The sequence below is a fragment of the Maylandia zebra genome, linkage group LG14 (assembly GCF_041146795.1).
Source record: "Maylandia zebra isolate NMK-2024a linkage group LG14, Mzebra_GT3a, whole genome shotgun sequence".
Taxonomy (NCBI): Eukaryota; Metazoa; Chordata; class Actinopteri; order Cichliformes; family Cichlidae; genus Maylandia; species Maylandia zebra.
Genome location: NC_135180.1, coordinates 21152305 through 21166474, shown reverse-complemented (window position 1 = coordinate 21166474; position 14170 = coordinate 21152305). Strand labels below are relative to the sequence as shown.

The 14170-nt window shown below is 40.7% G+C and overlaps 1 protein-coding gene across 9 annotated transcripts in view; it reads right to left on the bottom strand.

The window, feature by feature from the left end:
• mcamb (melanoma cell adhesion molecule b) overlaps positions 1-13137 on the bottom strand; it is a 49456-nt gene extending 36319 nt beyond the window's left edge. For 2 of the 9 annotated variants that reach the window (XM_012917161.5, XM_004543755.6), the window contains exon 1: positions 12947-13130. In XM_012917161.5, the coding sequence (XP_012772615.2) occupies positions 12947-13010 (64 nt within the window). In that variant the 5' untranslated portion in view covers positions 13011-13130. Of the gene's footprint in view, positions 1-12946 lie in introns of all 9 variants that reach the window. The other 7 variants (XM_012917155.5, XM_012917158.4, XM_012917156.5 and 4 more) reach the window with 7 other exon arrangements.
• Positions 13138-14170: the final 1033 nt, after the last annotated feature.

The following is a 14170-nucleotide window of genomic DNA, read 5'->3' as shown; positions in this document are numbered from 1 at the left end:
AATAAATGACTTATTAACGTATAGTTGGCATGCTATATAAAAGTACCTCAATATAAACTGCTCTCTAGTGCTCAAGTGTAACAAGTGTAACAGGTCAGATTAATTCCCAACAGAGTTGAATGCGAATAAAAAAACAAAAAAAACTGAAGCTCAAAGATGTAAGACGACCCTTCATCCCGAGGCTTTTCAAGTGCTGCCACCCAATCCCTCGTACTGCAATAAAAAAGGTCAGAGGTCACTTAAAGAAATGAAAGAGATCAATCATATCAGAGGAGTTTACAGTTCCCATGCTTCCCAAGAGTCACACAAACTTACAAAGTTTTTATGTTTAGGCTACAAATATTGGTTTCTTGAAAAGTGTGTTCTGTTTTGTCTTGGTTTCTGGCTGTCTCACAGCTCAAACACCTTCCAGCGCTGACTTATTCATACCGTTTTCACATGAAGTCACAAAAATATGAGCAATTCTACCAAAGCCTAAAATGATTTTTTCCAGAAAAACATTTGTTTTATTACAAATGTATTAATCTGTTGTGACTGCTGCAAGCATGTGTGAATAAAACAGGCCTATTTTACAAAGTAAGATATCGTTTCTGTGAAAAAAAAAGAATGCAGTTTAGGAAGGAAACGCAGCTTCTTGTTTATTTCCTGTGGTAAACGAGTGTTACGTGTCACAGCTTATCAAGTTAAATTATCCACATTTTTTCCACCCACTTTTTGCCCACATGTCATATTTTTGCACGTATCATATAGCGAATACATCAGTTAACCATCTTTTATGCATGTTGAAAGAATTGGAAACTACCGGGTTACTTTTTAATACCAATACGGTCAGTAGAGGTATCAGCACAAACCCTTTAAGGACAAACAGCTAATCTTTTCTCACCGCTTAATGAAAAGTGGTTTGCTCACTTCAGGATGTCTTCAGTCTGCCCCAGGGACAGTTTTATGTTTATAACACTAAAGTAATTAAGGCCTGAGCTAGATAGAGGTAGTGAACAAGAACTGCAAAGCTTAAAAACAGCATGGGTGTGAGTTTAGACAGCCAGGCTGCACAGTGACTCAGTGTTACCCGTGTGAAATAGTAACCCTGCTTTAACAAAAATAAGACACGATGACAACAGGTCATTAAGTGGTAGCAGTGAGCTAACCTGAGAAGGCACGCAGGCTCTGTGTATGTGTGTTTATATGTGTCTCCAAGTCAGGAGTGTGTTGTCAGGACCAGGTGTGTGCAGCTGTCCGTCTGATCTGGACTTCAAAGCCCATAAGAGCAGCAGTAGGTGGTTATAGTTGGAGGAGAGCTGACTCCTCAAACGCTGTTCTAACTGAGGTGATCTTTAAACTGCCTGATATGAATGGATTTGCCCCGCAGCCAAATATAGAGCTATACATCAGGGTACATCATCACTATCCCATGAAATGCTTCATTGCACATCTGCAGATGAGGCCAATGCTGAGTTATGAGGCCTTCTGCGTGGCATAGCTGAAGGTGTGTTTCTTATAAACCCAAGATGTGATAAAAATAAAACATAAAAAGTTGCAAGAATCTTTGAAAATGTGCACGTTTGAGCTTTCTAACATTAATCCACCAGTAGAAGTTGTGAAATCACTTTAATTACAGACTTATTTTCCAAAAGGGAAAAAAAAAGCATTCTTGTTTGAGGGAAAATGTTGACAGAAAGTTGTATTGTATCCTGTTCTGATACGCCGAGCCTGAACAAAGCCGAATATCTGCTTCCTTCCCTTCGCTTCTCACAGTAAACACAAGTTAAACCGCTCGCTCTGGAAACAAAAACTGTTGATATTAAGATATCATTCAACAAGGCTGGATTGCAGAACGTTTCTTTGCTGGAGCTACATTATACAAACAATCATTTGCTGCTACTCAGGAGCACACACAAAATGGTCCCGATGACAACAGCACAAAGTCCTGGGAGCTTTCTCCACCAGTAACAGGCCCCCACCCTCACCATCGCTGGTTTGCTATATTGACCCAGGTAATGGTGATAATGGATGTTATTCCCATCAATAGGAAGATCAAACAGTAAAAGGAAACCTTTTGCTTCAACAATTCAGGTTCCCAAGTGCACAGCTTCAACCCATTATATTGCTCAGCGGGGAAATACTGCACCGGATCAACACAGGATCCGTAGAAACACTTGAAAACAAAACATTTCTGACTCTTACACCAAGCACTACATGTTACTACTAACACTGCCTGAAAGCCAAAGTATTACAAGTTTTTGCTCAACAGCTGTGGCCACAAATGGAAACTGCTGTCTGAGTTACTCTACAAGGTAGCGCAAGATTTCTATATATTTTTACTTCTGCGTTTCAAACGAAAGTAAAAAAAAAACAGGAACCAAAAAACCCACCGTCGTGGTAAAATGCAGTGAAGCATTAAGAAAAAGTCCTAAAGGTGTGAGATAGACAGTCATGTTTATCAGCTACTGCTTACACCCCAACAAATATCACAGAAGAATCAAAGGTGGATGCTTTTTGTTTCTTGAACTTTGCATAAAAATAACTCAAGGGTTCAGCTAAAGAACAGTAAAGATGAATACACGCCATGATTCAACAACATTAGGTTTATCGGACTCTAACATCGTTGTGGAAGAATTTTTAATCATTCTTCTTTAGTTCATTGAGGTTTTGGGGGCTTTCTTTTATGCACAGCTCCCATCACAGCATTTGGCCATCGCAGCACCTTCAGTCTTTTCTTTTTCAGCCAGAATGTTGTAGATCTTTGTTCTGTTGCATGAACCAATGTCAGCCAAACTTTGGACTCTGATGGACAGATGGTCTTATATTTGACTCTAGAAGACTGTAGTATACAGAGGGATTTATAATCCACTCAATGACTGTAAGGTTGCCAGGTCCTTTGGCTGCTAAACAATTCCAAACCATCACCCCTCCACCACTGTGCTTGACAGTTGGTATGAGTTGTTTGAGCTGATATGCCGTGTCTAGTATTTACAAAACATGGCGCTGTGCATCATGATCAAACTTTGGCCTTGTGTGTCCAAACTGCATTGTTCCAGAAGTCTTGTGGTTCGTTCAGATGCAACTTTTCAGCCATCCTGTCATCTTCTTATTAGAGAGAAGAGACGGTCTTCTAGCAACTCTTCCAAACAAGCCATACTTGTTCAGCCTTTTTCTAACTGTACTGTCATGAACTTCATTTGATCATTTGGCATGCTAACTGAGGCCTTTAGAGTCTAAAATGTAGCTCTTGGGGGTTTGTTGCAATTTCTCTGAGCATTGCATGTTCTGGTCTTTGAAGCAATTCAATTTTATTTTATTTATATAGCACCAAATGACAGTTGTCTCAAGGCGCATTATATTATAAGGTAAAGACCCTTAAAATGATACAAACAAAACCTAGAAAACCCCAACAATGACACGACCCCCTATGAGGGAGCACTTTGGCGACAGTAGGAAGGAAAAACTCCCGTTTAACAGGAAGTAATCCTCAGCAGAATATTCCAGCGGATATTATATATAATGTCTAACTATAAAATCTCCCTGTGCATTAATACTCTGAAAACTAATATTCATTTTAAAGATACTGTTTGCATGATTTCTTTTTCAGGATCTAGATTGTTTTTCACTCTTGCTAACAGCCATAAGCTCAGCAGGATTAATGTTGTTTAATGTTGTTTAATATTGCACTCTCACCGCCCATATCAAGCACCAGCAGTGCATGGCTCCTTTGCTCTGGGGTGTCCTGATAAGCCTGTTGCATAGGAATAGTGCAGCTCAACACTCGAAATAAGACAGCATGTGCTTATGACAAACTTTCTCCAGGCAACAACCCTGATTTTTGGCCATAGTGATTCTTCCATCAGTCGTAATATATATGCCAAAATAAATTTCAAGATTATATGCGACACTGGTGTGCTTGAAATTATCTGGGGTGTTATATATTGCCAATATAGTATGTCAGAACTAAATTACTATAAATTACTAATAATGGCTGAGGAAATTCAGACATTAAACACGAGTCATTCAATGCTCAGTGGGAGCAAGGAACAGAAAACTATCCAGGTCCTCCGAACTGCACCATATGTCACAATACAATGCCTGTCCCTCTGCACAAACTGGCCATATGCACAGAAATGAAGCAATCACGGTCCTCGCAGAGAAGGCTGAATTTACAGACTTCCATTTCCAATGTGCTCCACTCTGCTGATGCTCTGCCAGATTACTGGGCCTCAATTTTCTATGCTGCGGTCAAGTCACAACAAGGGTGTTTATTGTACATGACCGGCTCTCTTCTACTGAAAAGCAGAAGTTGTTTTGAGCGCATGAAACTGAGGCACAGCGTCTCAGCTGCAGCAGAAAAGGATGACCTTTAAATGAGAGAGGTCTTCCTGCTGCATGAACTGGCTTGATTAGGTGATTTCACAGGAAACGAACTCTCTCCTTATCAAGAGTCAAAGATAAAATCCAGCAACAACTGCAACTTTTCTCTGATGTTATTGGATGGAGTTTTAGGACAGGCACTCATTCATCTCCATAAGCATATTCATTCAAACAAGACATTACTGTGTACTCAGCAACTCAAATGCATCAGATTATAACCTCTAAAGTAGGTCCTCTATGATTCAAGTTTAGTTTAGACTTCTTTGTTGAATCTGTGTAGACTATTTAAATCTGTTGCCTGACTGATAACTTCACACATTTCTAAGGCGGTGCAAAGCAAGCTATGGCATAGATTTCAGAGCGTTTCCAGTTACTTCCAAAAGGTGTAGATTTAACACTGAAACACAGATCGACTCTCACGACTGCGTCCTCGTGTAAAACAGGGATTTTCCACTTTCTTTCTTTAAAAAAACAAATCAATAAAAAAAATCTCTGTTTTGAAAAAGATTCACATGAAAAAGTGATATCAAGCTTGATTAAGCGCATGTTAGTGCAACCGGTGGCAATATGAGTTGTTAACCCTAATCATTCAAAAATGTCAGCCAATCAGAACCCTAGAAATATCACAGTCTGACATTAAAAAAAGAAGATAAAGGCGCACATCTTTTAAGTTGCAAGATCATGTCTTTGCTCTTCTCTCCACATGCAGAAACTGAGTTTCTAAAAATCTTTACCCTGGAAGGAGTTTTTTCAAAAGCTCAGTTTTCAGTTCCCTGAAATGCAATTTACACCTGCACAGTTTTTAAAATATTTACACTTAATATTTCATCATTGTTCAACAGAAAATATGAATATGCGAATAACTTAATTAGAAAATTGTTTACATATTGTAGTGATATTTGTACCTCTAGAGGCTAAAAGATAAGCAGATAAACAGAAGAAAAAAACAGAAAACAAAACTCACAGCTAGTTCTTGTTTACTACTTTCAAATCTGTCTTAAAAGCTTCCACAGTTTCTGAAAATCTCTCAGTTTCAAAATTCTGATGCAGCTCTGGCATGTGCGCAAGCAGTTGACTAGCGATTAGCCACATTAGCTGTGCAACATGCTAAAGTAAGCCATTTCATGTTGTTATTGTGAAATTACCATAAAAAAGTCTTTATTTCCTTGGCTACTTGTAGTGTTAATTCTTATTTTTTGAAAGCTAGATTTACAACATTTCTACAGTATCTTCTTACAGTGAATCAGCTCTTGAGGGCTAGCAGGAGGGACCATGCGCTTACCTGCTGCTCCTTGGCAGGTAGCTCCATGCCCTCCTGGGTTTTAATTGCACCTTAGAACACATATGCATCAACACTACAATGAGCGGGTGGAGGGAGGTTTGGAGTCTTCTCCCACCCCCATTCTCTGCGGCCTGCTGGAGCGGGGGGGCTAGTAGGAGGAGTTGGCCGTCCGACTGCGGTCTGGGGTGTGGGGCCTCCCTGCTGCTGCGGAGTCGGGGTGGTCTGCCTCTCCCCACCGCAGGGAAAAGGGTAACACCACCTGGGTCTGGGTGCAATTCCCCCCTCCAGGGGCAAGGGTACCTAGACCCGGTTTGTAGAGTACGCTTGGGGAGTGTGATTGTGTGTACAGCGTCTCTTTATGTCTGTCTCCACGTTGGTTGAGTGTGGAGTGAGTGCATATGAGAGCATGAGGGTGGGAATGGATGTTTGTGTCTGTGTGTGCCTGTGTGTCTGTGTCTATATGTCAGGTTGGGTATCAGACGCCACCTCTCTGGGGACACCTCAGGCCCTCCAAGGTTTGGAGGCCTATCTCCACCCACCACCACTTCCCCTGCCGGTGGCGGACTCCCTCAGGTGTCGGTGTGTTGGTGGTTCTTTGTGTCTGGGGGTGGGCGTCCGGGTACACACCGGCTCACTCCTTGGCGGCCGCTTGTCGGGGCCTGGGGCCTGGGGCTCGCTCGGGCCCCTTTGGAGGTGGGGTGCCCCCGGCCTCTCGGCCTAGGGCTCGGTCACTCAGGCGCAGCTGGGGGCCGGCGGAGCTCACGGGCGCGTCACTGCAACCCCCCCTGGCTTCTGCTCCGCGGCTGCTGAGTGAGCCCTCATCTGGGACTCTCCTCAGCTCTTACTGGAACAGTGGCGCGGCTGCCCCTCTGTTGGTCTTCCATGGTCTCTTGTGTTCTGGGGGCCTCTGGATGTCTGGAGTTTTGATCTCCTCCATACCCGCTTCACACCCTGGAGGATGGGGCTGTGGCCCCCCCACACTCCCTAGCAGATCATTACATGGAGAAACCTTTGGAATGCAAGCATGCTAATCCACACAGGTATGCACACATGGGTATTCACAGACGCGGACTAAAGCTTTCTTGGCTGCTGCCTCAAAGCACACTGTGCGCTGTCTATCTTGCGTGCTGCACAATATCGTTTATTACTTAGTAAATACTGATATCTATGACTAGCTAGTTTATTGTGATGGTGCTTTGTTTTCTCTATTATTATGTTGCTCTTTGTTGTTTGCTGTCTCCTCTGTTTGTTTGTTTGTTTGTTTGTTTGTTTTTTCTCCATACAGGTGACCCAGGAGTTTTTTTTTTTTTTTGTCTCTCTTCCCCCCCCTTCTCACCGTCTCTTCTCCCCTTGGGTTTTCTTTCTTTCTCTCCCCCTCTCTCTCTCATTCATTCCCCCTGTCCTATTTATTAAAAAAAAAAAAAAAAAAAAAAAAAAAAAAAATGACAAAGGATGAACTGAAGCTCTGCCATCACGTAATGTCGCATACTGCTGTTTCTGATGTCATTTAAATAAAAAAAAAAAAAAAAAAAAAAAAAAAGGAAGTTATACTGGAATACATGGATTATAGATATCACATTATAGTTTGCATCCAAATATATTGTCGCATGTCACCTCTGATTCCACTTTTATATGTTTCACATTTCTTTCAAACATATCTTTAAATAAGTTCTTGTCAAGACAAAGAGAATGAGCTGCCTGCTTAGTTAGAAACATACTGTAGTATAATATTACATAATATCCTCAAGCTATTTAGTCCATTTGTTTACAAATGAATGGCTCCATTACCTACTCCTACATAATGTTTGTGTAATCAAAGCAAACATCTGTTATAAAAAAAAAAAAAGAAAGAAGAAAAAAAAAAAAAAAAAAAAAAAAAAAAAAAAAGTCCTAAAGGTGTGAGATAGACAGTCATGTTTATCAGCTACTGCTTACACCCCAACAAATATCACAGAAGAATCAAAGGTGGATGCTTTTTGTTTCTTGAACTTTGCATAAAAATAACTCAAGGGTTCAGCTAAAGAACAGTAAAGATGAATACACGCCATGATTCAACAACATTAGGTTTATCGGACTCTAACATCGTTGTGGAAGAATTTTTAATCATTCTTCTTTAGTTCATTGAGGTTTTGGGGGCTTTCTTTTATGCACAGCTCCCATCACAGCATTTGGCCATCGCAGCACCTTCAGTCTTTTCTTTTTCAGCCAGAATGTTGTAGATCTTTGTTCTGTTGCATGAACCAATGTCAGCCAAACTTTGGACTCTGATGGACAGATGGTCTTATATTTGACTCTAGAAGACTGTAGTATACAGAGGGATTTATAATCCACTCAATGACTGTAAGGTTGCCAGGTCCTTTGGCTGCTAAACAATTCCAAACCATCACCCCTCCACCACTGTGCTTGACAGTTGGTATGAGTTGTTTGAGCTGATATGCCGTGTCTAGTATTTACAAAACATGGCGCTGTGCATCATGATCAAACTTTGGCCTTGTGTGTCCAAACTGCATTGTTCCAGAAGTCTTGTGGTTCGTTCAGATGCAACTTTTCAGCCATCCTGTCATCTTCTTATTAGAGAGAAGAGACGGTCTTCTAGCAACTCTTCCAAACAAGCCATACTTGTTCAGCCTTTTTCTAACTGTACTGTCATGAACTTCATTTGATCATTTGGCATGCTAACTGAGGCCTTTAGAGTCTAAAATGTAGCTCTTGGGGGTTTGTTGCAATTTCTCTGAGCATTGCATGTTCTGGTCTTTGAAGCAATTCAATTTTATTTTATTTATATAGCACCAAATGACAGTTGTCTCAAGGCGCATTATATTATAAGGTAAAGACCCTTAAAATGATACAAACAAAACCTAGAAAACCCCAACAATGACACGACCCCCTATGAGGGAGCACTTTGGCGACAGTAGGAAGGAAAAACTCCCGTTTAACAGGAAGTAATCCTCAGCAGAATATTCCAGCGGATATTATATATAATGTCTAACTATAAAATCTCCCTGTGCATTAATACTCTGAAAACTAATATTCATTTTAAAGATACTGTTTGCATGATTTCTTTTTCAGGATCTAGATTGTTTTTCACTCTTGCTAACAGCCATAAGCTCAGCAGGATTAATGTTGTTTAATGTTGTTTAATATTGCACTCTCACCGCCCATATCAAGCACCAGCAGTGCATGGCTCCTTTGCTCTGGGGTGTCCTGATAAGCCTGTTGCATAGGAATAGTGCAGCTCAACACTCGAAATAAGACAGCATGTGCTTATGACAAACTTTCTCCAGGCAACAACCCTGATTTTTGGCCATAGTGATTCTTCCATCAGTCGTAATATATATGCCAAAATAAATTTCAAGATTATATGCGACACTGGTGTGCTTGAAATTATCTGGGGTGTTATATATTGCCAATATAGTATGTCAGAACTAAATTACTATAAATTACTAATAATGGCTGAGGAAATTCAGACATTAAACACGAGTCATTCAATGCTCAGTGGGAGCAAGGAACAGAAAACTATCCAGGTCCTCCGAACTGCACCATATGTCACAATACAATGCCTGTCCCTCTGCACAAACTGGCCATATGCACAGAAATGAAGCAATCACGGTCCTCGCAGAGAAGGCTGAATTTACAGACTTCCATTTCCAATGTGCTCCACTCTGCTGATGCTCTGCCAGATTACTGGGCCTCAATTTTCTATGCTGCGGTCAAGTCACAACAAGGGTGTTTATTGTACATGACCGGCTCTCTTCTACTGAAAAGCAGAAGTTGTTTTGAGCGCATGAAACTGAGGCACAGCGTCTCAGCTGCAGCAGAAAAGGATGACCTTTAAATGAGAGAGGTCTTCCTGCTGCATGAACTGGCTTGATTAGGTGATTTCACAGGAAACGAACTCTCTCCTTATCAAGAGTCAAAGATAAAATCCAGCAACAACTGCAACTTTTCTCTGATGTTATTGGATGGAGTTTTAGGACAGGCACTCATTCATCTCCATAAGCATATTCATTCAAACAAGACATTACTGTGTACTCAGCAACTCAAATGCATCAGATTATAACCTCTAAAGTAGGTCCTCTATGATTCAAGTTTAGTTTAGACTTCTTTGTTGAATCTGTGTAGACTATTTAAATCTGTTGCCTGACTGATAACTTCACACATTTCTAAGGCGGTGCAAAGCAAGCTATGGCATAGATTTCAGAGCGTTTCCAGTTACTTCCAAAAGGTGTAGATTTAACACTGAAACACAGATCGACTCTCACGACTGCGTCCTCGTGTAAAACAGGGATTTTCCACTTTCTTTCTTTAAAAAAACAAATCAATAAAAAAAATCTCTGTTTTGAAAAAGATTCACATGAAAAAGTGATATCAAGCTTGATTAAGAGCATGTTAGTGCAACCGGTGGCAATATGAGTTGTTAACCCTAATCATTCAAAAATGTCAGCCAATCAGAACCCTAGAAATATCACAGTCTGACATTAAAAAAAGAAGATAAAGGCGCACATCTTTTAAGTTGCAAGATCATGTCTTTGCTCTTCTCTCCACATGCAGAAACTGAGTTTCTAAAAATCTTTACCCTGGAAGGAGTTTTTTCAAAAGCTCAGTTTTCAGTTCCCTGAAATGCAATTTACACCTGCACAGTTTTTAAAATATTTACACTTAATATTTCATCATTGTTCAACAGAAAATATGAATATGCGAATAACTTAATTAGAAAATTGTTTACATATTGTAGTGATATTTGTACCTCTAGAGGCTAAAAGATAAGCAGATAAACAGAAGAAAAAAACAGAAAACAAAACTCACAGCTAGTTCTTGTTTACTACTTTCAAATCTGTCTTAAAAGCTTCCACAGTTTCTGAAAATCTCTCAGTTTCAAAATTCTGATGCAGCTCCGGCATGTGCGCAAGCAGTTGACTAGCGATTAGCCACATTAGCTGTGCAACATGCTAAAGTAAGCCATTTCATGTTGTTATTGTGAAATTACCATAAAAAAGTCTTTATTTCCTTGGCTACTTGTAGTGTTAATTCTTATTTGTTGAAAGCTAGATTTACAACATTTCTACAGTATCTTCTTACAGTGAATCAGCTCTTTCTGACTTCATATGATCCAGTTCTTTACCATTATTTCAGTCAGTTAGCTAGTCAGTATTATGTGTGTGTCAGTGTTAAGTAAACAATTTGATCATATTATACACTATATGAACAAAAGTACTGGGTGACCTACACATTACACCTGCAGGAGCTGCTCGGCCATGGAAGTCGATGCCATGAAGCTCCCAGCACACACTTTTGTGCTGATGTTATGCTAGCATTCACAACTCTTACACATGACTCGCCCCAACCTTCAGCGACTCTGCTTTGCAACTTTGCATAGTCCGCCACTTCATGGCTGAGTTGTTCCTAAACATTTCCACTTTGCATTAATATCACTTACAGTTGATTGTGGATTATCTAGAAGGAAAAGAATTTCACAAATGGACTTGACAGTGGCATCCTATTACAGCACAACAGTTGAATTCAGTGAGCTCCTCAGAACGACCCATTCTTGCAGAAACATTTGTAACAGCAGACTGCATAGTTAGGCTCTTGATTTTATAGACCTGTGATAATGGGAAAACACCTGAAATCAAAGATTAAGAGGTGTGGCCAAAAGCATATTGTGCATCTCTCGTGCAGTACGTACATAAGTAAATAAAATATGGCCTACACGGCTAGTTTATTAATGCTTGGTCAAAAAGATATCTATGGTCTGCTTTTTTTTTTCAATATTTTACGGTATTGTATAAAATAAATCCATGATTGTGATTAATAGTCAGGAATCAACAGTTATTTTTCACCATCCATGTTACTGTCAACAGATATCAGCACAATTTAATTGTATTGGAGCTGCCAGCACAGGCATGGCTCCTGGAGGTTTGTAAAGTCAGAGAGGTGCAAGTCCAGGAAACAGACTTTTTCAAGGGCAGAGAGCTTGAAGCGATCACAAACAATGGGTGTGGAGTCAAACAGGAGGTCAGCACAATACAATGATGAGGTACAGAAAGGTCATTAGGTAAACGGTGTTCAAGGAAAGGTGAAAAGGGGTAGACGAGAGAGCAACACATTCCTAAAGGAGGGAAGTGAGAGGCTTGCAGAGAGGAAGGGTTCAGGGGAAAGCACACTTAGAGCTTTCTTGTACAAACAAACAAGTAAAAAACACAGGAATATCAGAAAGGTCTCTAAAACCTAAACCGTACTGTGGAAAGCCCAGATAGCTGCCCTTTCTCACTTCCAGAGACACCACATACAAATGTACACTTTCATGCTCTCTAAAAATAGCATTCATCAGCACCTCCCTGTGGGTCTCACAACTTTTTACAGTTCTCTCACACAACTGATCCAAAATAAATCCGATTGACAATAAGTACGCAATCCCTTTGACATGCAAATGTCAAATTATAAACCAGTGTGGTGAGAGCTGTATCTCATACTAGGGATATATTTGACTTCTTGTTTCTGTGTGAGAAACAGCCGAGCCATTCACCACTGCCAGGGAGGCACTGGGCCACTCGATCACTGCTGGGAACAGACAAGAGCTGACAGAAAGCAGACAGAGAGCCACCTCACTGCAACTGCACCTCTAAAAATACATGAAGCAAGCAGCATTTCATACTAACCACAGCTTCATGCATGATATAAATCATGATCTCTCATTATAAGAATAGATTTTTATTCACTGTATAGGTGTGACAAGAGTGTCATGTTCATTCACAGCAAGAGCACAAAGTCAGTGTTTGTGCTCACCATTCACCCACATACATACATACATGTATACACATGAATTTAAACATATATTAACAGGAAAATCAGTTCACCTACATATTGCACCATTATAGCCGTGCAGCTGTGCTAAAATGCATTTTCTGTATGGACTTTCAAAAGATGAGGGATGTGAAACTTTTCAACCAGGTTACAACAACTCAAGTGTGTGAAGGACTTATTACTTTTAGCCAAATGTAATGTAAGCAAAAAGAAGGAGGCTGTGCAGCGTCACATCTCTGCAGCTGGAAGAAAAGGCGATATGAGGAGCCCTGCAAGAAAGTAAAGTTTCTGCGCTGCAACTTTTTCAGCTTCCTAAAATCTCTTTGGAAGGTTTCTCTGATGGATTTCCACAGAACACAAATTGCAGTTTAACAGCTGGTGCTTTACTGACAAACATCTTAGTTGAATTCCTTTCTGTCTTACATGAAAAAAAACAACACATTTGCATGTACGACAAATATCCCATACAGCTGTGATAACTATGCCTTGGTTCCTCACCTCCAAAAGCATGAAAGAGGAGCAGTAGTCCCACGAGCAGAGGGGCAGTGTCCGGTAAAGCCATGACTATCGGTCGGTGCTGCAGATGTCCGCGCTGAGGTGTGTGTGCGTGTGTGCGTGAAAGGAGTCTGACAGGAACTGGTCCTCCTGGAAAACTGTACAGAGTGAAAGAGAGGCGTGGCGGCGCAGCGTGGAGAGGCAAATGATGCAGAAAGGGGCAGAGACACGCTGTAAAGAAAGTCCTTCCGCACAAGTCATCCGAGAGCTGCTCTGAAAGGCATCACGTTTTATTATTTATTGTTTCATTTTCCTTAAATCACTCTGTCTCGGTCATTTCTTTACTCATTTAGTTTGATAAATACACTCGAGATCCGAGCTCCAGCTCCAGTGAGCTGTTGGTTATTTTTTGCAGCGGGCAAATAAAAGGGAGGACCTTCAGAGAGTGGAGCAGCAAGCGGAGGAGGAGGTCTGGAGTTAAATAGTGTGAAGTTATAATTTACAACTATTTTGTCGTTGCCAAGACTCAAATTTGATACATTTCCTCACCAAGCGTGTCATAACTTATGTTTTCTCAATAGGGGACCGTGACTAGTGGAGGATAATTTAGCGTGGAAATTGATGTGAGAAGGTGTGGCAGTTGTCCCGCCGTTTGAATTCAGGTCATGTGGTGCGTTTTTTGGCTTGGTGATCATTTCAGATTGACATCAGGGCTGTTTGCAGTGTTGTGCTGAGATAATAAAGAAGATACTGGTGGAGCTGAGTGTGGAGGCAGGAGCAGAGAGAAGGATGAAAAGCCTAGAAATATGGTATCTAACCAGATTCTTACTCTGGATGGCATTACCTTGGCCTCCAGTAACGCTGTGAGGAACCTTGGAGTCATTTTTGACCAGGACATGTCCTTCAACGCACATATTAAACAAATATGTAAGACTGCTTTTCTCCATTTGCGCAACATCTCTAAAGTTAGAAATATCCTGTCCCAGAGTGACGCTGAAAAACTAGTTCATGCATTTATTACTTCCAGGCTGGACTACTGTAATTCATTATTATCAGGATGTCCAAAAAACTAGCTGAAAAGCCTTCAGCTGATCCAAAATGCTGCAGCAAGAGTCCTGACAGGGACTAGAAAGAGAGAGCATATTTCTCCTGTATTGGCTTCCTGTTAAATCCGGAATTGAATTCAAAATCCTGCTCCTCACATACAAGGTCTTAAATAATCAGGCC